Source organism: Dermochelys coriacea, chromosome 20 (assembly GCF_009764565.3).
Source record: "Dermochelys coriacea isolate rDerCor1 chromosome 20, rDerCor1.pri.v4, whole genome shotgun sequence".
Lineage (NCBI taxonomy): Eukaryota > Metazoa > Chordata > Testudines > Dermochelyidae > Dermochelys > Dermochelys coriacea.
The window spans coordinates 17,019,298-17,042,875 of NC_050087.2; the positions used below are offsets into that span (position 1 = coordinate 17,019,298).

Genomic DNA, 23,578 nt, shown 5'->3' on the forward strand with positions numbered 1-23,578 from the left:
CTGATTAGTTGATGGAACATCCCTCTATTGGCAGCTTGCATGTGGATTGTCTCATTGTTTCCTTGCGCTCCCTCCATCTGTCTGTATCTGCCTCTTGGCTTATACTTAGATTGTAAACTCTCTGGAGCAGGGACCACCTTTTTGTTCTGTTTGTACAGTACCTAGCACAACGGGGTCCTTGCCCACAACTGGGGCTCATAAGTGCTACCCTAGTATAAATAATAAGGGATACGTCTTTCTCAGAAGGGCATGTCTGTGAGGCACCATGGCCGAGGTGCTCAGTCATGATTTCTCTTTCAGCAATACCAAGAGGCCATCCGAGCTCACAAAGCAGGGAAAGCTGTGGATTTTGCTGAGCTGCCTGTTCCACCAGGTATTTTCTGATTTATTTTGCTACCAGAGTAGAACAGTAGAGGACACTCTTTGCTCACAGTTTTTTAAAACTTCCATATGTGTGAATTTCACTCTGGAATAGCAGCTCTGGAGACCTCTATTCACAACACATGCAGCATTGGCAGTAACAGGGCACATTTCTCCATCCCTACCAATGTCTCTCAGCCCTGCCCTGGAAGGACCTTTCCCCTAGGAGCAAGAGGGAATTTCAGTGTCCTTTCTGTGGTCATTGGCATTTCTTCTGAGACGCTCCCCTTGTTCCCTGCAGTTCTATTATCTAGCACGGTTCACTCAGTGGGTTTGAATGGAATTATCACACAAGTAGCTAGATGTGGTATCTTCCTAACTCTTTGGGGCACTCGGGTATGCAGCTGCTCTCTATAGTAGTTTGATCAGTTTCGATCCCCTCTTTAGACTTGCCATTTCTTTGGTAGGCTTTCCACCCATCCGTGGCATGGAGGCTTCATCAGGAGACCAAAGCATCATGGGAGTCCTGGAAACTGCTATAAAACTAGCCAATCAAGAAGACCGAGCAAATGATGAGGAAGATGACAACGTGGAGGGGATGAAAAAGGTCAGGTTCTGCTAACCTGTTAAGCACAAGATGGCTCAGTTAAAATTGATTCTGAGTTGTATTAACTGCTTATCTGGGGTGGGACCAGTTTATACAGAACCCAATTCATTTGTGCTATGAAACTTTTTTCTCTATGGAAACTGGATAAAGGTCGCTTTTAACTAGCATAAAAGGTGGATTCTCTGTAATTTGGTCTTTCAACCATGATTTGAGGACTTCAGTAACTCAGCCACAGGTTAGGGGTCTATTACAGGAATGGGTGGGTGAAGGTCTGTGGTCTGCAATGTGTGGGAGGTCAGACCAGATGATCATGATAGTCCCTTGAAGTCCTATTGATTTGTGTTTGGATTGAATTTTATAGTGCTGGCTAACATGGGCTTTTTTCATCTCCATTTGTTTCAATTCCCATCTTACCTAAGTCCCAGAGTTCAGACTTATCGTGTTCTGTTGTAAGAAAAATAGCTTCATGTATTTTTCTGATTCTTAATTACAGCCTGGCTCCTGCCCTGTGCTGTCAAAGCCAGCCGCCTTGTCCCAGCCCAAACTGGTTCCACGTGTGTCTTCGGGAGGTACCCCTGCAGCATCAAATCCAGCTGGGACTGGTAAATCCACCACAAAAGCCACCACAAAAGGTACTTGTGGTTTCCAGCTCTCAGAAACGTTCCATCTTTATCAAGGCTGATGCTGTAGGAAGTGGTCAGACTGCGTTCAGTGCCACGCTGGGCTATATGCTGATCTGTGGTGCTGGTGCCAGTCCCTGCTACGGTTCTCTGGCTGGAATGGTTCCCTTGTCTTACTCGGTACCTATGGTGTAGTCAGGAGGCCAAGCCAGGATTTAGGGAGAGCATGCACAATGACACTAAGCAGCACAGGCTAGGAACCAGAAAGGACTGTAGGGTCTGTATTCAGCAGCCTCGCTAAAGAATTGTTTATATATTTTGTACACCCAAGACCTGTCTCCTGTAGGAAGAGGCACTATGGTGTATCTGCCATTTCCAGCACAGATGATGTCAGAGAGTAGGATGTTGTTGCCTCCTGACTGCTGAACTGTAGGTGATCTAACTCAAACTCATTCCATTGCCCCTTGTTTCTCAGGCCATCCTAAACAATTTCCTTCCATGCTGTTTCTGTGTGTCCGGTACATGAGACACTAGAATCTCTTCCTCTCCTCCTTTCTATTGCCATCTTAGTTGTCAGTTAGCCAAGCATTACCTTTTTTTCTGCTAAGTCAGTCCCACCCCTTCCTCTAATCTCTGTTGCCTTTCTCTGAACATCTTCTAGTTTCACTATATTTTATTGGTAATGAGGCTGCCAAGCAACAAACACTGTTTTAGGTTCGATTGCACCAGAGTCATCTGACATCTGTCCTGAGCAAATGGTGTCTTAAGTCAGTGATGTCTCGTTTGTGAGAGAGGTCCCCAAGACAATACTAATGACACACGCCTCATGTACCCAGTTTGAAACGTCAGACTGGGCCCCATGAGGTGATGGGCCCGGTATTTTGAATACACCAACATTCCCAGCTTCCCTTTCCAGCTCGGACTACGCATAGCATGAGGTCCTGACAGCCACCCCCGATGTGACTATCCTCTTTCTCCTCCTCCCGGCAGCTCAACAGCAGCTGGCCTTCCTGGAGGGCAGGAAGAAACAACTAATGCAGGCGGCACTTCGAGCCAAACAGAAGAATGACATTGAGGGAGCGAAGCTGTTCCTGCGTCAAGCCAAGGGCCTTGACCCCATGATCGAGGCATCCCAGAGTGGGCTTCCTGTGGACATAACCAAAGTAAGGAGGTCCCTGCGGTGCATTTAATTTGAGACCAATCCACGGCATGAGAAATACTGGTCTCTGACCACTCAGTCATTAAAGATTCCTGGCCTTTTCAAAAGCCCAGAAGTCCTGGGTAATTCTATTCTGCCTCTTTCAATTCAAAATGGGTTTATTATGGCATCTTTCACTCCCTCTCCTACCATGTTGTGCACCATTGCTGTGTGCTAGTTAGACAGCTGACACTTCCTACCCCAGAAGTGGCTGCATTTTCGTGCTGGGCATTGTGATCCTCACAGACCACGTCTGTCACTGTTAAAGTTTATAAAAATCGTTGAAGATCCTGCATAACAAAAAGATAAATGGTTATATTGCTACTTATACTGTAATAATGATTGGTCTCTAAAACTAGCCACTATATGAATATTCATAGCTATGTGTTTTGCCTGAATTCAGGAGTATGGAATGCACAAGCTCCTGAACTTAAATGTAACTGGATCTGTGTTATCTACTGAATGCTTGAATACCCCGCCCCCTGCACTTGCTTTTGGAGTGCTGATGTCTCTGCCTGTATCGGAAGATATGTCTAATGGGAGTGAGGTTAGGGGGTGAGCATTCAAGTCTCCTGGACTTTATTCCAAGCTCTGAGAGGGGAGTTGGGTCTAGTGCTTAGAGCAGGAGAGTGGAAGTCAGTACTCTTGGGTTCGGGTTCTGATACTGACCCATTGTGGGACTTTGGAAATGGAGATGCAAAGAGGAAGTGACTTGTCCAGTTTGCAAAGTGGGGATAATCTCTACCTTCCAGGGGGCTGTGAGGCTTGATGAGATAATGAAGAAGGGTTTTGAGTGCCTTGGTGGAAGATATGGTCTAGCATGGGCCATTCCTTACTCTAAGCCTGACTTTTGCAGGTCAATGTAGGTGAAAATCTCTTCTCTTGAAACCACTGGTCACTGTCATGCCTCACTTCTGTTTCAGGTGCCCCAAGCCCCAGTGAACAAGGAGGATTTCGTGCTCGTGCAGCGTCGTGGGGTCAGCATCTCCCCAGAGGCGGCCAGCCAGTACATGGAGTTCATGAAGCTGATGATGCAGCAGCACGAGGTAGAAGATCCAAGGGGAGATCAGCTAGGAAGAGAGTGTTGGGTTGGGCTTTCAGAGGCTTAGAATCTACAGGGAAGCTCTTCAGAACAGCAGTGACAGGGCAGTGGATTCCTCTGGGACCGGAGCTTTCATGCCTAGGCTTAAGTGAAGTTTCTTGCCCTTCTTCCTCCAGGAGGAGATTCTGTCAGCTGTGATCCCGGGAGTGATAGGATCACACCAGCTGCTGTGTCTTGTTAAGTCAAACTTGCTCTGCCTCTTCTGGAGTCATCCCTCTGCAAAGGATTGTGGGATTTCGGTGGGCATAGCAAGAAAACACAGGTGTCTGTCGGTTCCCAGATTGAGAGCCGCTGATCCAAGGCATTAGGCAGGGGGCTGAGGGAGACTCCAGTTTCGTTAAGCAGACTTGTATTGCTGTAGTGTGTGTTGAGTGTATTGGTTGGATTGTAAAGGCCTGTATGAAGAAGAAAGGATAACTTGGGAGACGGGACTCAGGGATTCTATTTCCAGATCCACCATTGACTCATAGAGCGACCTTCCCTTTTCCATCTCAGTGGCTCCATCTGTAATGGTGAATGAGAATACTTTTTTCACAGGAGGCTGTGTCAGTGTGTGTTTGTGACATACTGCAGATCCTTGGATAGAAGGCACTAGAGGGGGGCAGATGGTAGTAACTTTCTCTCTCGTGTGTTTTTCTCCTAGATGTGTTTGAATTACTCCAAGCAGTTCACTCACCTAGGAAATATCGCCGAAACAACCAAGTAAGTATGTCGGCAGGAGTGATTTCTATCCCCTTTTCCCTCAGGCTCCTTTCCTTGTGTTGTTTGTACACACCATGAGGCTGCTGCAGAATTACCCAGGGTGTCCTTCCCCGTTGCTTCCATCAGGGAAGTCATGCATTTCCTTTCTGAAATGTGGCTGTGTTGTGTGGCCGCCAATTTCTATCATGTTGGGGGCTCTGCTGGATGTTCTGCCTTTCAGATGAGATGCTAAGCAGAGGTCTTGACTGCTCATGGGTTAACGATCCTATGGCATTTTTCCCAACCCCGGTGTCCTGGCTAAATTCCAGCATAGGTAATTCCATACTGCCTGCCTAGAATTCCTGGCACACAGGACACCTCACTGTGCAGTGTTGTTTAATAGCATACACCAACTGCTGTTTTCTACTCCAGAAGTGGCTGCATTTCAGTGGTGGCTGAAATATTTAAAAGCATTGCAACTTCTGAAGCATTTGGATGAAGGGTGCTATATTAAATATAGAAAGTGTTTGTAGTGATCATATTAAACTTGTAACCCGATGTCTCCAGTTTCTCTCTCCATCCTAGAAGGTGCTTTTACTAAATTCAGCAGTCTATCTTCCACTCCCCACCCTGAGTCAAAGCTAAGATTAAGATTGCCTTGGCCCAAATGGGTCCAGTTTGCTCCACATCTGTTGGACATAGGCTCATGAATTTGAATTTGTGAGATAGGAACTGATTCAATGGGTCAGGCACACAGAGATGCCTTCAGCAAGGAAAGTGGCTAACAATACCATATATTTATGCAATGTGCACAATATATGTTACAAAATAAAGCAATTGGGGTGTTTTTAATGTCACTCATGCGAAGTTTTGAGGCTACAGTTCAAGTTTAATAAATAGAAGGGGAGAAAAATTGAGGGTATGTCCACACTACAGTTCTGAGGTGTGGTTGCAGCTCTACAGGCATACCCAAGTGTCCTTTGAGTACAGCCCCACCCAGAAACCTGGGTATGTACTCTGACAATGAGCCCGTGTAACCATCTGTGCTGCTGTGGCTAAACTGCTATTGTTGTTCTAGCTAGGCATATAGGAGCTGCAGTCCCCGCTCGATTGTAGTGGAGACATACCCAAAGCCATAGACAAGAGGGGGAATGTGATAGGCTATCTCCTGCAATCTGTAGCGAGATGGAGAGTGGACAATGCAGGAACGCTCTTCCAGACAGCAGGAGCTTCAGGCTTGAAGGTTCTTGTACTGGTCTGAGAGCAGAGCACAGAATAACAAAAGAATCTCCATAAGAATAAACTCCTGGCTCATTTTAGCCCTTCCCTCTGCAGGTTTGAGAAGATGGCAGAGGATTGCAAGAAGAACATGGAAATCTTAAAGCAAGCCCACGCCAAAGGCTTCCCATTGCCCAAGTACCACTATGAGCAGAGGACCTTCAGTGTGGTCAAGTAGGTTAATTTGCTGCCAGTTGTCTTCCTGCTTCTTTCATTCCAGCCGTGCTATCCCTCATTGCAGGGTGGGAGAAGGTAACCAAGACCTCGCCAATGCTGACGTGTCTGGCCCTCCACTGGGCTTCCCGTGGCCTCACTTTCGGGGGAGCTCTTCTGTATACTGGTGTGTACATGTTGACCTCTGCCTCCCAATCGGTCTGGGGCCCTCCCTCCCACTCTGTTCTCCGGAACTTAATAACTATTTTGAGTTCTTTCATGATATGGTGTGTGGGTCAGGTAGAGATGGGGGCCCACAGCAGGTGGAGTGGATAGGACTGTTGTATGTTTCATCCATGGCTAACTCTATATGCCATCTTGTTGCCATACTCGATAGTCAGTTAAACACAATATTTGTTAAAACTGAGATCTATACAGCCCACTCTGTGCCTCAGTTTCCCCATCAGCAAAATGGGGATAATGCATTGCAATTCTTGGATGGAAGGTGGTGTACGTGCAGTGTTTGAACATTTGTATGAAAAGGTTGTCCTGGCAGCTAGATTTTTACTGGTATAGTTGAGACATACCTGTGTTGGTCTGCTGTATGCAAGAGCAGGAAGTGTCGACCTACAACACCTGCAGGGGGCACTGCAGAGCATACCAACCTCACATCCCCAAGTCACTACTTGGCTGGCTGGAGGAGGTAGGAATTATTTCATGTTTAACCTTCTTTCTGCCTTATTCTTGAAGGATCTTTCCTGAGCTGAACAGCAACGATATGGTGCTTACTATAGTGAAAGGGATCAACCTCCCAGCTCCTCCAGGTAAAACAGCAATCGACTCTTATTAGCAAAGGAGTGGGGTGATGGGGATGTGTCTTATTACCGCTATGCGAAATAACCATAAACAGAGGGGCTGAGCGGAGGTTTTGCTCTGCAGTGGGAATAATCTGTTCTGCTAATGCAGTGACCGATTGGAGCAGGTGCAGAGCCTCAGGCACTTTGACTGCTGTCGTGTGGGGTATCAGCCAAAGGTGGTGGCCTAGGTGCAGTGGGAGCATTGAGCTTTGTCTGATGTTGTGGGGTGGGGTGGGCTGTTGCTATGGTGTCTGCTCGAGCTCTTGGACTGCCACACACGCTGCCCATTTTCAGCTGCTTTTTAATTACCTTTTATTAAAATACACCAGAGGCTGTTGGTCAGAGCACCAGCAATTATCACTGGTGCTTTTCCCTGCTCTTCTCGTGTGGGATCCCCTTGTGGACTGGTAGGTGCAACAATAATTGTGCGTCTGAAACACTATTATGCAGAGCTGTCCCAATAAAGAGAAGAACCCCACGGAGGGTGGGACTCAGATGATTAGAACATGGGACTAAAAGTCAGGAAAAATGAGTTCTGTCCCAGACTCTGCCACTGATTGTGTGACCTTGGGCAAGTTCTTTAGCCTCTGTGCCTCAATTTCCCCATGTGTAAAATAGGGATAATACCACCTACCTCTTGGGGAAGGGGACTGAGAGATTTAATTTATTAATTGTTTGCAGTGTTGTTGTAGCCGTGTTTGTTCCAGGATATTAGACAGTCAAGGTGGGTGAGGTAATACCGTTTATTGGACTAATTTCTGTTGGTGAAAGACATGCTTTGGAGCTTGCACATCACTCTTGTTTGTGTACGCTCAAAAGCTTGTTTCTTTCACCAGCTGAAGTTGGTCCAATAAAAGATATTACCTCACCACTTTGTCTCTCTAATAAATTAATGATTAGCATCGACTTTGAGATCCTGGAATGAAAATTGCTATGGAAATGCAAAGTTACAATTTATGAGGAACTTAAGTACCGTAGAAGATTTGCTGTCTCCATATTTTCAGCCTCAGTTGGAAATAACCCTCTCCTGCAGCAACTCTGTCTATTCGTCTAGGTACTTACCTAGTACCTAGGTACTTGTCTAGGTACTATGCCATCACCCTAATATCTGAGTGTCTTACAGATGTTGTTGATTATCACAATGCCCCTTGGAGGTAGATCGGTATTTCTACCCCCATTTTACAGAGGGAGAACTGAGGCACCCAGAGGTTATGTGACTTGTGCGAGGTCACACAGGAAGTCTGGCACAGCCACATACTGAAGCCATTTCTCCTGAGGCCCAGTCCTTAAACTGAGCCAACGCTCTTCAGCAGGATTAACTTTTAGTGAAATGTATCCAGTCGTTAGCAGAGGAGGAACAAAGTGGGATATGGGGCGATAGGAGGGTATCAGACAAAAATAACACCAAAATATGATCAAATAGCAATAGCTGGGCATGAGGTGGATGGTGGTAATTGTGAATGTGTGGGAAGAAATGAGCAGAACGGGAGGCTGCACAGATCTAGGATGGATTATAGACTCTCTCTGAGTGAAAGCGTTTGAGCTGGTTGGGAAATGTTTTTTTTCCCCCAACAGAAAATGTATTTTTTCTTGGAAAATTTGAAAACTGCAAAATTTCTATTAGGAAATGCTGCTGCAGTACTTTATGGGAGTTGTAGTTTGGGTACCTTATGCTCCCATTCTCCTACACACTGGGCTCCCTGGTTCACCTGCATCTGCCATGATGCACCCGCTCCCCAGTTGGAGAGGGGAATCCCTGGCTGTGGTGCATCGTGGAAGATGTAGTCCAGCCAGGGAGCTCAGCTAGTCAAGGAGAATGGGGATGTGAGACAGCGGAACTACAGCCCCCATGAGGTGGTGTGGCAGATTATCCAAATAGAAATACTTTGGTTTGGAGGCATTTGGGATTTTTGCGGAAAAGCCAAAACTTTCTGTGGAAATTGGGCAGTTCTTGTGAAAAATATCGTTGAATCGAAAACTCACTTTTCCATCACAGAAGAGTTTTGACAATTTTGAGCCAGTCCTAGAAAAAGGATTTGTCTCCCGTGTAGGCCAGAACCTTCTGTCTTAAACAACCATTTCAACTATCCCCGACGTCTCCAGTACAAATTAATCTGTCCTTTAGTTAAAAAGCTCTCTCCTCTGGTTAGGTAGCTTCAGGGGGGATTGCTTGCTTCCAGCAATCCTAGCAGAGTCCTTGGATTTGTATATCATGTGTTGCATATTAGGTCGTCATCTTTAAGCTATAAACGGGGTGGGTTTTTTTGTATTTTAAGGTGTGACTCCCAATGACCTGGATGCCTTTGTGCGCTTCGAGTTTCCCCACCCCAACGCGGTGAGTTATGAATGCCACTCGGCGACATTCCCAGGCTTCAGTTGGGAAGGCTCAGTTCTCACGCCCCCTCGTTTTTGTCTTGTGTTGTAGGAGGAAGCTCAAAAAGATAAGACCAACGTGATCAAAAACACAGATTCGCCCGGTAGGTTCCCGTCTGGAGTTATGGATGCGTGTGTGTGTGTTTGTGTTGGGAGTAGGGTTCCCTTGTGTTAGCCTTTCATTTCTGAAGACTAGAGCTCTGGCCTTCAGGTGATCTGCATGTGGAATAAGTCCGGCTGACAAAATACCCCACATGTAATCGGGTAGTCTCTGCTCAAGAGAGTTGCAGAGCAGAAATGGAAATGGTTCTACAATGAAGCACTTAGATACTGCAGGGATCCTGGATAAACAGCTTTGAAGGTGCACGTCAGTCTTCTATCTGGAGACATGGGACTAGGAGAGTGGAGGGGGGCAGGTCAGGATTGAGGGACAGTCGCTAAACAGTGTGTGAGGAGCTCATGGGCTGGAATAGTGGGGAGCCAGTAGGCTGGGGTTGAGAGGCATCAGCAGAGCTGTGTGTGTGGGGAGCCCAGGACTGGTATATTAGGGTGGGGTGGGTGGTTGGTAAAGGGACAAGATTTCACTGTGGTGGCAGAGCTGTGGGGGCAAGGACCGCTCAGTGTATGCCCCCTCCAGATTTGCTGGATCTGTTTTTAGTCCCTCTCCTGTCATTATCACAATTTCCACTTGCCTGACTTGGAAACTCGTTCTGTGAAATAAGCTCTGCTTGAGGTTGGAAGACCGAGAGGCTGTAATCTCCAATGACATGCCAGCTGGTGCCTCAAGGCCTTTTCTTCCCAAGATTTTGAGAGGTGATGGCTGCAGTGGCTAAAGCAGGGGACTGGAAACCAGGATCCTGGGTTCTGTTCCTAGCTCTGCTGCTGATTCTGTGATACCTTGGGGGCAGATCACTTCACCACACTGTTTCCTTTTCTCCTGCTATAAAATGGAGCAGGTGGAGGGGGTAGTATTGAGGCATAACTAACTGCAAAGCGCACTGAAATCCCAAGGCAAAAATCATTGCAGCTGTGCAGTGTTTCCTACTAATCCTACTCCTGGCTCCCGTCTTGCCCAGGGATGCAGTCGACAGCTCTTCCCTTGATATGTAATCCTCATACTAATACCATGATTTGCTGCTGTTCCCTTGGCAGAATTCAAAGAGCAGTTCAAGCTGTATATTAATCGGGGCCACCGAGGGCTCAAGAGAGTCTTTCAGACCAAAGGCCTCAAGTTTGAGGTTGTCCACAAAGGGTGAGTGAGATGCGAGGCTGGGGGCACTGGAGGGCAGGTTTAAATGTCATCTGCAGAAGCTAGAGGGAACCTTCCCTATGACACTCTTGATATGTCCTGGGGCGGAAAACTTATGAATACTGGGGGCAGGCAGAAGGTCCATGGCAGCATTCAAAGGTGAAATAAACAAAGGCTGTGGGGCATCACTGCTTATTAACAGCTTCGCTGCTGCCCACGGTTGATCTTCTGCTGAAATCAACACCTGCAGTACTGTGAGATGGACCGAGTGTGTACATCTCTGTGTACCCGGAGTGCTGGTCATCGGGTAACTGTTACGCTGCGTAGCAAAGGAATGGTGCCTACTCGCTGCCCTGCTGGTAAGTGCTCTGTGCTGCCAGGCAGAGAGCTGGCCTCATTCCCTGCCTGTGTCCCGCCCCGTGTTGGGAGCACCGCAGAGGTAGCCTGCTTTGGGAGGAGAGCAGTTTGTCATATAGGGCATGTCTTTGCTGCAAGTGCAGGTGTGTAGGCACCGGGGCCCCTGGGTTCATACTCAAGTGATTAGCCAAGGCTGAAGCCTATGCCACCACGTTTTCACTGGTGCTGTTATCCGTGCTGGCTAAATTAAAGCTAGCACTTGGGTATGCCTTGGGTATGCCTGACAGTCACACCCCGCCTTGCTCTGTAGAATACCCATAACAGCGCCACTCACTAGGCCACTTCAGCAGCAGCAGTGAATGTGTGGCCCTGCTTAGCTGGAAGGATAGTGGTCACGGTGGGGAAGAGGGATTGCTGGATTGCCAAGGCTCTGACAAGGGAGGAGGGGAGATGACTTGTGAGTGGAGGGTTGTGAGAGTCTAGGAAACATCTAGTTGCTTGTAGAGAAAGGCTGCATGAGGCATTGACACTGGTGCATAAGAAACCATCCTGGGAGACAGGGCGTGGGACTGAGCTGAAAGGAGCAGCAGCTGCCAGAGGAGGGATATATTAGCCCACTGGTGCTGTAATGGTGCAGCACCTCTAGAGCACAGCTGGCCCTTAGGGGGCATAGAGACAGAACCTTCTCCCTAAAAGCGGAAACCCTCCCATTAACGTGTTAGACCTGTGGGAGCGCTGCTGGGATCGGTCATCGTGGGAACGGGTCGGAGTGGCAGGGTTTTGCCCATTAGTCACTTCTGAGAATTTGATTCCCACTTTGGGGACGTTCCAGGGACAAACAGGTCTTTGTGGGAGCTGGGATTGGATGCCCTGGGCTGAGGAATTGATGAGGACTTCAATTTAATGTTGTCATATCCCTTTCTCCCCCCTTTCCCCCCCATCTCCCAGGGGGCTTTTCAAGACAGACCGCGTGGTGGGGACAGCACAACTGAAACTGGAGGCACTGGAGACTACGTGTGAGCTTCGGGAGATTGTCGAGGTAGGAAACAGTGGAGAGTTCCCCTCCTCCCTTTAAGCAGCACCTGTGTGCACCTGCCTATAAATCCTACCCCCTTATCCTTCAGAGTCTCAGTTCCAGAGCTTCCTCCAGGCCCGAGTAGCTGAGATTAGAAAGGAGCAAACAGCGGGGCAGGGGCAGGGGCAGGATGTTACTACCAGCTGCTCTGAACTCTCTGGTCAACGTCGGGCTGGTTCTGTTACTGGGGCCCCCAACCATTTCCAGTTGCAGTCAACACCTCTCTGAAATACTTCCTGCTGTACAGTGGGTAGGGAGTGCACTGCTGTAGGAGCAAAGGCAGACACTGGGTCAGGATGGTTTTTTTTTTTTAAATGGGCTGGATAATTGACCAGTAATACAGATAATTCTGCTAAAATGAGGATAATCCAATCTCATGCTTCACGGCAGGAGGCCGCAGGGTCAGGAAGGAATTCCAGTCCCCTTTGCTGCGAAGTATTTCACTGTCGGCCCGCGTGCCAATTATGGGCTTGAGCCTGTCTCTGAAGACTGTTGGAGAGAGGATACTGGGCTAGATGAACCAGTGGTCTGCTCCAGGGAGGCAGAATGCTAGACTAGATATGTCCTGAGATGGGATATTGGACTAGCGACCTCATTGTTTCATTTTGCTTTGGCCTTCTCTTGGTTTTTCACTGTTTCCCCCTCACCCACTTCTCTGCTCCATTCTTTCTATGCCTAGCTACTGGATGGCCGCCGTCCCACAGGGGGGAAGTTGGAGGTGATTGTGCGTCTAAGGGAGCCTCTGAGTTCTCAGCAGCTGGAGACAACAACAGAGAAATGGCTGGTTATTGACCCTCAGACCATGCCAGCGGTAAGGGCAGCTGTCTTGATGGAGCTCTGGGTTCCCTGTGACCCAGGCAGGATGATGCTAGGACTGACTGGGAAAGCCCCCTAATGCTAAGTGCCCTACAAGCGAGTCAGATCCGGCTCTGCAGAGACTTTGCCTTAGCCCTAGGCCACTGGAGTTGGGCCGCCAGTCAGAGGAGGCAGTGTCCCTCAGGGTGTTGGCATGAGAGAGGGAATGTAAGTCGGTCCCAAACAGAGCGGTCACATCTCCCCCTCGCCTGCAAAGCTCCATCACACGCTGGGGTCTGAAGAGCTGGGACTCGACTGAAAAGAAAAATTGCCTAAGGAGCAGCATGCAGCCGGTCTGCCTGGGGTCACCCATGTGAGCTGTGGTGTTGCCCCCGGGGATTTTGCTCAAAAAGGTCCTTTTCCCTTCTAATAGAGATGCAGCATAGTCCAGTGTGCAGGGCTCTGTACTGGGGAGATTCTCTTCCCAGCTATGCCACTGACTTGTGTGAGGCTGGACGGTGGACAAGTCATTTCCCAATCCGTTAACTGGGGTAACGGTCCTGTCCTGGCCTCTTGTAACGCACCTGGAGATCCGGGGATGAACAGGCATCACAGTGCTGTGGCTTATTTTGAAAGCTTCTGCCTCTTCTTTCAGGTTGCTCTCCCCAAACCCAAACCGACAGTCGGTCCAGTGAGGGACGTGGGCAACAGGTACGTCCCACTTACGTTGGCTTGGCTTAGTTGTGCTGCTTGAGGTTTTTCCTGTGCTCTGAGGAAGCTGAGGATTTGTCTGCTTAAAGATCCTTCCCCTCCCCCATTCTTTCGGGAGGGCGGGGGGGATTCCCGCTGGATGTTTGGCATTCCTGCTGAGCTTCTGCTTCTGTAGCTTTGGCTGGTGAGACGTAGGCATAAGCAAACTACCCTCCGCTGGCAGTGCTGATATTGTAGACGGTAAACTCCAGGGTAACAATACAATAATAAATCATTCTTTGCCCTTCTCTAGGACCTTCTGTCCACTCACAGAATCTCCCTGCACTTCACAGTGTCTTCTCTGGGATGTAGGTCAGAACTATCCCCATTGTACAGGTGGGAAAACTAAGGCTCAGAAAGGGGAAAGTGAGTGGCTATGGAACAAACTGGTGCCAGAGTAGGGAACAGAACCTAGGTTATTTGCCTCTCACTCCTGTGATTTAGTCACTAATTATCCCTTCCCTGCATGGTGCTCTGACAAGTTGCATTATTGCACAGTATGGTAGCTGCTCACGGTAACACCCTATGCCAGTTGTTAGTTATTTTGTAACTGGGGTTGGGGTGGGGGATGCTTTTGTTAGAGCAGGGAACTGAGCTCATTCCCGGCTCTGCCACTGACTCACTGTGTGACCCCGGGCAAGTCATTTTGCTGCCCCATGCCTCGGTTTCCCCAGCTGTAAAGTGGGAAGAATGCTTGCCTTCATTGAGCACTCTGAGATCTATGGATGAGCAGTAGTATAGAAGTGCAAAGCTGTGCTCATCTGCGACTGATTTCCCATTTGCTCCAGTGGAGAAAGCAACTCCCTCCATCCTGCTGGACAGACCCAACTTCCTGGGTCAGGGAGTGAGGAAAGATCAGTAAAACAGCAGCACCCACGGAGAGACTTGTCACCATAGCCAGGACAGCAAACAGAGAACATTTGTGTAGCTGTCTAATGTATGGGATTGCGGCCACCCTGCCCTTCCCATATTCATGTGTGGAAAGGGGGATCCTGGCTAGATCCTGGATACATGGGGAGGGGATCGTGGCAGTGCTGGCTGAGAAGCGCTCTGAGATGGCAGTGTGCTATGCTTAGATACCTTAGGCTGTATGGCCCGTGTCCGGCAAGTCCTATCAGGTTCCCTGAATGGGATGAGTGAGTCTGTGCAGGCCCTGCTGAGATCAGGGCGCAGCCTCTGTCTGACAGTCGCTGTTTATGGTCTCTTGTCTCTGTCTTTAATGTCCTTTCAGAACGTCCATCTGCTCAGTGCTCTAGCAAGGCCGGCTCTGACTGGATCCTCTTCCTCCTCTCGGGCCCTGGAAGTTCTTACGTGGAACACCTTTCGCTTCTGCTGGCCCTGGAAGAGCGATAGCTTAGAGTGACTAGCGCATTTAGGGCCCCTGGTATTCCAGGAGCCTCCTGCTTCAGTGTAATCCAGGGATACTCTTCCCTTTGCTGGTGTCCTACAGACCCTGCTCCCCGCTTCATCCTCCTGCCGCCTTTCCCCAGTGGCAGAGGTGAGCTATGCACCTGCTGAGGGGGCAGAGAAGAGGTATGAGGGGACGTGATGTGTGCAGAACAGTATGGAGGTCCCGAACAACTCCAGGAGCTAGGGGTAGAGATGGGGGAGGGGGGCAGGCAATGGGTTTTCTCCGCACCAGGCTGGAGGCAGGGAGGGAGAAGGGGAAGGCTCAGAGAGAAATGTTGAAGAACAGAGGCTTGAGGAGGAGGAAGGCCAAGCCGAGAGTCAGGAGGAGAGGAGCAAGAAATCAGGTAGGACTCGGAGCTGGAGAGAATAAAATGAAAAGGAGCTGGGTGGGGGACAAGCAGGGGCTAGCGAATACAGTGTAGACACAGGAAGGGTCACAGCACTGGGGAGAGGTGGCAGGAGGATGAAGTGGGGAGCAGTCTGCTTCCCAGTGATGTGTGCCAGGCTTTGGATCTGCACTGGGGAAAGCAAACAGACTGGGGGGGGGGGAAGGGACAGCAGTTCCCTACCTCCCTTCCCTGCCTGGATCCCCGATTTCCCATGACTGAGGTCCCAGCTCTGAAAGTATCTCTCAGCCTGAGTGCAGCAGGTGATGTCCTGAAAGGAAATGGCAAGGATGGGACTGCGGGTGTCTGGACGTGGTGTGTGTGTGTGTGTGTGTGTGTGTGTGTGAGAGAGAGAGAGAGAAGTGAAGAGCTCATGTCTGTGCAGCTATAAAAATAATGTTTCAATGAGACAAACTAATCCATCCCCAGCAAAAGGTTAGCCTTAGTTTGTACCAGAGAGGAGACAGTGAGACTGTTAACTACGAGGGGAAACTGAGGCACAGTAGAGGACAAATGACTTGCTCAAGGCCATGCAGTGAGTTAGTGCCACAGCTGGGAATAGATCCCAGGAGTCCTAACTCCCAGTCCCATGCTCTAATCTCCCCCATTAACTGGCTTCCGAGAGTCCAGCATCTTTATGCAGTGGGATTTGTGTGGCGACAGGGATCACTTTTCTGCTTTGCCTTCACTCCAGGACCCTCCACCTCCTCAGGGGTTGTCAGAGTTGGGGGCCCTTCCTTTAATCTGATGAATGTTCCCTCTGTGCATTTGGACTGACCCACTTGGTCCAGGCGTGCAGGCCATGACAGAGGGACGCAGACTCGCTCTGGGAGCCTGCAGCCCATCAGTCACTGTGCTGTGTGGCAGGGCTGGGAAGCGAGAGATAGCTAGAGGTTGACAAGTGTGGGTCTGATGGGAACACCACACTGGGCTCCTGTGTTTCCAGGATGTTTTTCAAGCGCCACTAGACCACAGTGCACTGAAATGCACCGGGTCTGAGTTAACACTCCCAGCAGTCTCCTAACCTGTTGACTCAAAAGGCTTTTATGCTCACATGCGGTGGGTGGCTTCTCTGAAGGCTGTGTTCTCCAGTCTTCACGTGGACTAGTGATTGGAGCAAGGGACTGGGTCTCTGCACTCCTAGGCTGTAGTCACAGCTTTGGAACGGGAGTGGAGTCTAGTGGTTTGAGCTGGGGGGCTGGGGTTGGGAGAGTCAGGATTCCTGAGTTGGAATCCTGGCTGTGGTGGTGGACAAATCACTTCCCCTCTCTACGCCTGAGCTCTCTTCCCTCTGTCTGACACAATGTGACTGTACTTGACCCACCCCTCCCTGTTCCTTTGTGTCCCTCTTTCCTTTCAACACCATGTAGAGCACCCAAGTGCCTGTCTGGGGACAGCGCTGCCTCTGCACCCCTCCCACCTTCCCCAACGCGACATCTAGTCTGGCAAAGCCATTGAACTGGGAGCTAGAGCTACTGGCAGATGTCAGGGGAGCTCATTTCTAGGCAGTGGGAGTGGGTTCAGATCACAGGAGCATGCTTGCTATCCCTTCAAGGGGCTGAAGCCTGCTTTGGAGTAGCAGCTCTGGCCTGAAGTCGGGCATTCTGGCAGGGCAGAGCTTCCCCAGGCCATGAGGATCTCGGTAGGGTAAACCCTGGGATCTCTTCTGCACTGGCGTGGTCTCGATTCCTGACTGTCTCCTCTCTCTGGAGTCAGCGCATGTTCCCTCTGGGGAAGTCGGAGCGAGGGGAAGTTCCACCCACTTTCCGGCCTGTAGTCGTGTTCTGTACGTACCTCTGGGGAATGGAATTCTGCCCCTTTCTGGGGTTTAACCAAGGCTAATGTTTCTCTTCCCTCAGCAAACCCATTCACACTCTGCACAGCTTGAATGTTTTAGCCTTTGACAAGGAGAAGCTGGAAAAGAAGGTGAGTGAAGCCCGATGCCCTATGACTGCCCAGATTCTCCCGCAGCACCGGCTCAGCTAGGCCTCAAGTAGAATTCTGTGGGGAAGGGGCGGGGGTCTTCTGTAGCTGATGGATTATGCCACGAGGGACCTGGGTGATCTGGAGGTTAGTGGCAGAGCTAGAAATAGAACCATGGAGACCAGACTCCCAGCTGCCTGCTTTGACAAAACTTGCACAAAACTTCCCCATTTGGATGGGGAAGCAGCTTACGCTGTGGGTTTTGGAATGGGCTCTGGCCTCGGGGGGAAGGGGGAGGGTTGTTTGAATCCAAGAGCTTGGCTGAGGCCCGTCCCTATTTAGGATATTACCCTGCTGGTGGCCTGGTCCGAAAGCCAATGGAAAGATTCCTTTTGACTGCAGTGGGCTCTGGATCGGGCCCCAGCACATTAATTCTGTGGGGCTGCTTTTGCCTGAGAGGCACTGGTGTGCCCAGGCATGTCCCTATAGGGTTCACCTTCCCCCTGGAGCAACGATTCGCACCCCACCCCACCCCGACTGTGCTGGGGTTTTACAGCGTGTTGGCTCTGTCTCTCCCGCGCGCAGGCACGGTCTTTGGGGCAGGCCCCTTCAGGCAGCGTCCAGCTGCTGTCTCCGTTGGGCGGGTCCTCACCAGCCCTGCTCCCGGTGGGGGTTCCCAATGAACTGGAATGTGAAATGATCTTGAGTTCAGGAACCCACCCCGCCCAGTGGCCGCCGAGGGGAACCAGCCGCTTACGATTTGCAGGTTCCATGCTTGGTGGGCTGCAGTGGCTCTTCCCACACAACACAAAGGTGCCAGGTTATGGGAGATGTGGCTGCAGGTCATGTCCCCTTCTAGGGGCAATGTAAAAGGGCTAGAGAATGCCCTGCCACAAGATGCATCCACCACTGACCTGCACGGGTGCTCTGTGCGTTGGCTGCTTGGAGGGCGGTAGTGTGTGTACTCCCCATGGGAGCGCCGGGCTCACCGGGTCCTGGCTGCTTTTTCAGAGCTGCCCCCCCCAGCCCGTGCTTTCTGCTACCGGCGTTGATTCCCATCTGCAGCTCGCAATGGCTTGACCTATGTCAGGGCTTTGTGGGCTCCCCTGTGTTTGCCTGGGAAGCGAACATGCCTTCTGGCTTTGCTGGCAGGTGTTGGCGTACAGACAGGCTCACAGACCGCTTCCCAGCGAGCTAGTGGAACAGTACCAGGACATCATGCAGCGAAGCCAGTGGCTGAAATCCCAGCTGCAGCATGGGGGCCCTGCATTCAGGAAAGGTAAGTGCAGCCCGACAATAGGAGCTCGTTTTGGGGGGTGCTGCCCATCACAGTGCTTGTGAGCAGTGTAAAACCTATAATCCCGGCTTCTGCCCAGGACAGGTACAGCCTGACATCACAAGCCTCCCCCTCTTCCCCCAGCCTCCATCCTGAGCTGTGGGTGAGACGGCTGTTCCGTTGTGGCCTCGCCCTCTGAAAGGGGCTTGGGGCAAGGGACACGCGTCCCACTAGGACTTGGGCAGAGACCAGTGATTTGTCATGTCTGTGGTAATTCCTAAGCCGCGTTCTTACAGCACCTTAAGGACCCCCCTGCTCCCTTTAGCCGTAATGCCTGTGCCTGACTGGGCACTGTTTAATCTCACTCGCTCACACTGTAGGCACAGGGGTAGTGCCGAGAGCAGAGATTCCCAAACCACAGAGCGCTGGCTATTCACGTGCTGGGGCTGCCTTGTTTTCACTGAGGGATTGCACTAAAATCAGCTGAACAGAAGGGCTTTCCTAATGCTGCATGACACTGAGCAACCGCCACGGGGAGCATCTGCAGTTGGGGAGGGACGGTGTCCTGGAGAGAATCGATATTCAGCTGCATTCCCCACCATAGAGAGGTTTGAAGACCCCTGTCCTGCCTATAGAGGCTTGACTGAATCTAATCTTCCTCCCCCTAGAGTACCTGACGCAGCTGGAGAGGTTCCTGCAGTTCTACACCCAGTCTGCACGGCGTCTCGGGAACGAGGGCAATCGGGTGAGGAAACCGCTTACCGTTCTCTTCTCCCTGACAGGAAGCTGGGGCAGAAGCCAAATGTTGGTTCTGTGATCGTGTGTGGTGGGACCGGGCCGGCGTCTTCGCATGAGCCCTTTCCACTTGTGATAAATAACACGAGACGACTGGAATCTGTGGGACTGCTGTCTAACTTCACGTGCTCACTACTGCCCGGTGGTTCTGTGGGGGCGTAGGTAGAAGCCTGGCTAGACTCTTGTGCCAGGCCCATCACTCATTGCTGCTAAGGTACCTGCTTTAAAGCAGCAGAGCTGTCAAACTTGGCATGGTCCCTGCAGCAGCTTCCCCCTGCCCCAAGGGAGTTAGACTTCCTGATGCTTGTTGTGTTGGTTAACAGGACGCTGCCAAGGAAGCCCTGTACAAGCGGAATCTCGTGGAGAGTGAGGTAAGCGTCCCCTAACAGCTGAGCAGGGTCAAAGTGCGTTTGGCCAGGAGTCCTTGGTTTATCCTAAGAGCAGGGTCAGTTTCCCTCATCTCAGCCCTGGACCCCCACTGGCAGCTGGAGGGGAGCTCAGTCTCCATGGCCCATTTCCCCCCTCAGCCTCTCTGCCCGGGCTGTCGTGGAGGGGGCTGACCAGCAACGGAGCCGTTCATTAGATTTATGGTGGCACCGATGCAGTAGATTTTCCCTTCAGGCCTGGAAGCTCCAAAGCTGTCCGGCAGTCCCAGGATCTTGGGGGTCCCAAGTGCAAGCTGCCAACCTGCTGTGGTTTCTGTAGCCCCGGCCCAGGAGTTAAGTGCGGCTTGTCCCTTCCCTGCCCTGCCCCACCTGACCCCAGGGGCTGCCATTCAAATACCCACACGTGTCTTTCTCTTTCAGCTTCAGAAGTTCCGCAGATGAAGCCCTTGGTGTTTTGAAGGCCTGGGACAGAATGGCCTGCCCCCCATACATTGCACTCCTCTTCCCTCCATGACCCACATGGGGGAGAAACTAGACAGACACTAATGGGAGGGGTGGAGTTCCATTCGCCGAGGGGTGGGATATACTTGAGGGGATGGGAAAGGCCCTGAAATTGACCTTGCATCCTCTGCTCGTGTAGGGAGGGTGCTGTCCTTGTGCCCCTTCCCCACCCCACTCTGGTGGTAGAAGTGAGCTCAGGCCCTGACCTCACCCCACCCCTAGAACAGCCCCCTACCCCCGAACCCTTAAGTGCATGATGCCCTGCAGGGAGAAGAGCCAGACAATCATGTGACAATCACTTTGCCCCTCTGTTCACTGAGTCCACCCTGCTCCTGGTCCCCAGCTCTGCTGGCCACCTGGTAAAAGGCTTAGCGGGAGAGCACTTTATTCACGAGGCCAAACTACAGCCGGGTTTGTCTCTACAAGGGCTGGGCCCCTGCTAGGGCAGATACCTTTGGCAAATGGGTGCTGACCACAGGTCCCGCCTCCCTTCAGCAGGCTCAGCACATGGCTGCTCGGGCAGACAGGACTGCAGTGTGCAGGACTCTTCATTTGTGTAGCCATTACCTGTAATGCCCCGTCTACCCTAGCCCCCGGGCTGTTCTCAGCACCATCTGACGGGAGCCTAGGGGTGTATGGGTGGCTGATGTGCCCTGTTCTCAGCCACAGGTCCCCATCCTAGTCCAGGCAAGACCTGGTGCAAAGGGAAACCACCCCATCCCATCTCCTGACCTGTCCTTCAGAGCCCAGTCTGAAACGATTTTGCAGACCCTGGGCGGGAGCTGTGCTAGAATTCTGTGGGCAGGGAGTGGTTGGGAAAACGCTCTGCCTGTCCTGGGGCACGGGTACTGGCTGGAGCAGGGTTCGAGGCCAGACTAGAGTATAGCCATTGTCTCTGCGACTCTTCCCCCCACCTTGGTAAAGTGCAATCCGTGCTGTCCTTCTGGGCACTGGTTTATAAAGGGGCTTTATACCACACAGCACTGTGGGCCAGGCTAAGGCTGCAACCTGTGAGCGCTGCCCTGTGCTCTCCCTCCCGAAGGTGCAGAGGCCCTGGGCGGGGGGCACTTATCTGTCACCCAGCTAATCCAATCCCTGGTGCTGCTTTTGTGGAATGCCCCATCCTCTGCCTGCAGCAGCATCTCCCGGGGGACGGCTCCAGTACCTGTCTGCATCACACAGACATAGCTAAGGCATGTCCCCCGATGCCCTTCCCCAGCCCATATCACCAGACCTCCTGCTTTGGCAGCAGCTGCTCTTCCAGCCTTTGCCTGCGTGGTGGGAGGCAGGGGCTGTGTGAGCAGAGATGGGCAGAAAACCCTTTCCCTAGCCCCAAGACACTGTCTGAGGCCCCCCCACCCCCCTCCAACCAAGTGAGAGCCGGGACGGTATGGGGCAGGAAGCTGCTTTAAGGAGTCAGAGCAGGGACGCAGTGAGTGTGACTGTGGCACTGCCTTGGGATCCAGTGGACTACAGGCGAAGGGAGGACATGTTCCTGCTATCTCCTCCTGCTAAGGCTGGGACAATCACAGGGAGGGAAAGGCACCTCATTGTGGATCAGAGCAGCTGCCCCAATGTCCGCAACTGGCTACTGTGTAAATACCGATTAAGACTTCCGCACCTTGTCCGAACTAGATGACACTAAAGATGCTCCCTCCATTTCCCCCTATTATGGCTCACGGGGACCCTCTCCCTACCCCTGATTTGCACTCTGGTCGCAGCTCATCTTGCATGGAGGGGTCCCTGCACCAATGCACTTTGCACGTACCCCTCCCACAGGGACTGCAGGCCCCAGCTGCTCACGCTGCTTTGTTCAGGATTCGCAGGGCTCCAGGAAGAGGATGCCTGGGAAGGGTGGTACATGTTGTGAACTGCTAACCCCATCATGGGCCTGCTGCTTTAAGGAGGCTATGAAAGAGGGAAGTGGAGAATAGGGCTATTTCTCGCTACTGACCTGATCCAACCAGAAGGGCTAACAGGGCTCCAGTTTGAGTGCTGTCCAAGATCCCCCTTGCCCTGCATTTCCCACTTACGGGAAGTGACCATAGAGGAATCTGCAGCTAGAGCCCCTCTCTGGCCATTTGTCTTGCTCCGATGCCTATTCCTTGCCCTTTGGACAGAGAGCGCCGCGCGTGCACGCGGGGCTGGCTTTCTCTCTCAGCGGCTGTAGGATGAAACACATCTGCATTTCACCCTACTGCCCTTCTCCCCTGGCGCCTGGCTCCAGTGGACCAGCTGCAGCTTCTCCCAGAAGGAACCGTGTTCAGCAGCTCGTCAGGCTCGGGATACCCTGGCTGGGAATGGTTGTTTTCAAAAACCCCATGCTCATTAGGAGGCCAAAGCTGGGGGCTACTAAAGGTACCTCTAGCTCTGAGCTGCCTAAAGCAGAGACCGCAACACCCCCTCACCCCCACCCCTGAGCAAGAGGGGAGGGGCAGAGCTATTATACAAGTAAGCAGCTGGGTGGGGGAGGGGAGGAACTGTCCGGTTCCTCAGAGCTCTTGGGAGTGGAGGGCAATAGCTGAATGAGTCCCACTTACCCACAGGCCCAAACACTAGAGGGGTTGAAATCCGGGACTTCAGTGGTGCTGGGATTCCCCCTGGAGCTCTCTCCCTCCTGCATCGCCCCACTCTTGCTGGCATCTCAGTCCCAGCTTGGCTGTGGGGCTGGTGGCTCTTCCTTGCGTGCCTGGCACTGAGAGCCACGTGGCCCTCACAATGGCGATGAGGCTCCACGCACCAGCAGGGCTAATCGCTGCTCCCTGTCCTGGCAGGAGGGGAAAGGATCGGGTGAGACTGATCCGGATTCTCCCCACCCCTTGCAAGGGACAGCCTGCTTTAAGCAGAAACATTCCTTTAAGCCCTATAAATAACCAACTTCTAAGAGCTGCTGCTGGATGAGGGATGAGTTGATTAGCTGTCAAATGGTCCAATCTCAACTTCCCCCTCCCTCCAGGCTTTCCTTTTAAACCAAATTTTAACCCTTTCTGTCTCTGGCCCAAGAGAAACCTTGTTGGAGGATAAATAATGGGTAGATTGTCGAATTGTCTCTTGATCCGCCTTGTCTGATTCCACAGCCCAGTGAACTGTTGTGTTGCTGGGTCTGGTTTTACATGCTGTAAGTGCCTGTCTCTGGGGGCGTCTGTCAGTCCGGCGAATCCGAGAGCGAATGTAAAAGCAGAGATGTTGGAACTGACTGTGTTCTGATTTTATTTTGTGCTTAGATAGACCACAAATCTATATAAAGTTTTTAAGACAAATCTCTTTTTCTACCAAACAACCAAACAAGACCCAGCTCTACCCTGAACTGAAATCCTGTAACAAATAACAATTAAACCTCTCTGGAACCTCTTCAGTCCTTGTGTTCTCTGCTGGATTCGCTTAATGCCAGCTTCCCATCCCAGGGGAAAGAGCAGCTGAAATCGATTGCATCCCCACCCTGTCTC

General features: G+C 51.3%; 1 protein-coding gene across 5 annotated transcripts in view; it reads left to right on the forward strand.

Annotated features, from left to right (window-relative positions):
- Window positions 1-22,443, forward strand: part of CC2D1A (coiled-coil and C2 domain containing 1A) — a 37,891-nt gene extending 15,448 nt beyond the window's left edge. For 2 of the 5 annotated variants that reach the window (XM_038378385.2, XM_043506942.1), the window contains exons 12-30: window positions 301-373; window positions 828-967; window positions 1,461-1,599; window positions 2,578-2,750; window positions 3,709-3,831; window positions 4,531-4,589; window positions 5,904-6,020; window positions 6,750-6,823; window positions 9,133-9,191; window positions 9,282-9,333; window positions 10,382-10,481; window positions 11,784-11,874; window positions 12,590-12,721; window positions 13,361-13,416; window positions 17,111-17,177; window positions 18,327-18,453; window positions 19,119-19,195; window positions 19,569-19,616; window positions 20,052-22,443. In XM_038378385.2, coding sequence (XP_038234313.1) covers window positions 301-373; window positions 828-967; window positions 1,461-1,599; window positions 2,578-2,750; window positions 3,709-3,831; window positions 4,531-4,589; window positions 5,904-6,020; window positions 6,750-6,823; window positions 9,133-9,191; window positions 9,282-9,333; window positions 10,382-10,481; window positions 11,784-11,874; window positions 12,590-12,721; window positions 13,361-13,416; window positions 17,111-17,177; window positions 18,327-18,453; window positions 19,119-19,195; window positions 19,569-19,616; window positions 20,052-20,072 — 1,728 coding nt within the window. In that variant the 3' untranslated portion in view covers window positions 20,073-22,443. Of the gene's footprint in view, window positions 1-300; window positions 374-827; window positions 968-1,460; window positions 1,600-2,577; window positions 2,751-3,708; window positions 3,832-4,530; window positions 4,590-5,903; window positions 6,021-6,749; window positions 6,824-9,132; window positions 9,192-9,281; window positions 9,334-10,381; window positions 10,482-11,783; window positions 11,875-12,589; window positions 12,722-13,360; window positions 13,417-14,686; window positions 14,989-17,110; window positions 17,178-18,326; window positions 18,454-19,118; window positions 19,196-19,568; window positions 19,617-20,051 lie in introns of those variants that run through there. The other 3 variants (XR_006278430.1, XR_006278428.1, XR_006278429.1) reach the window with 2 other exon arrangements.
- Window positions 22,444-23,578: the final 1,135 nt, after the last annotated feature.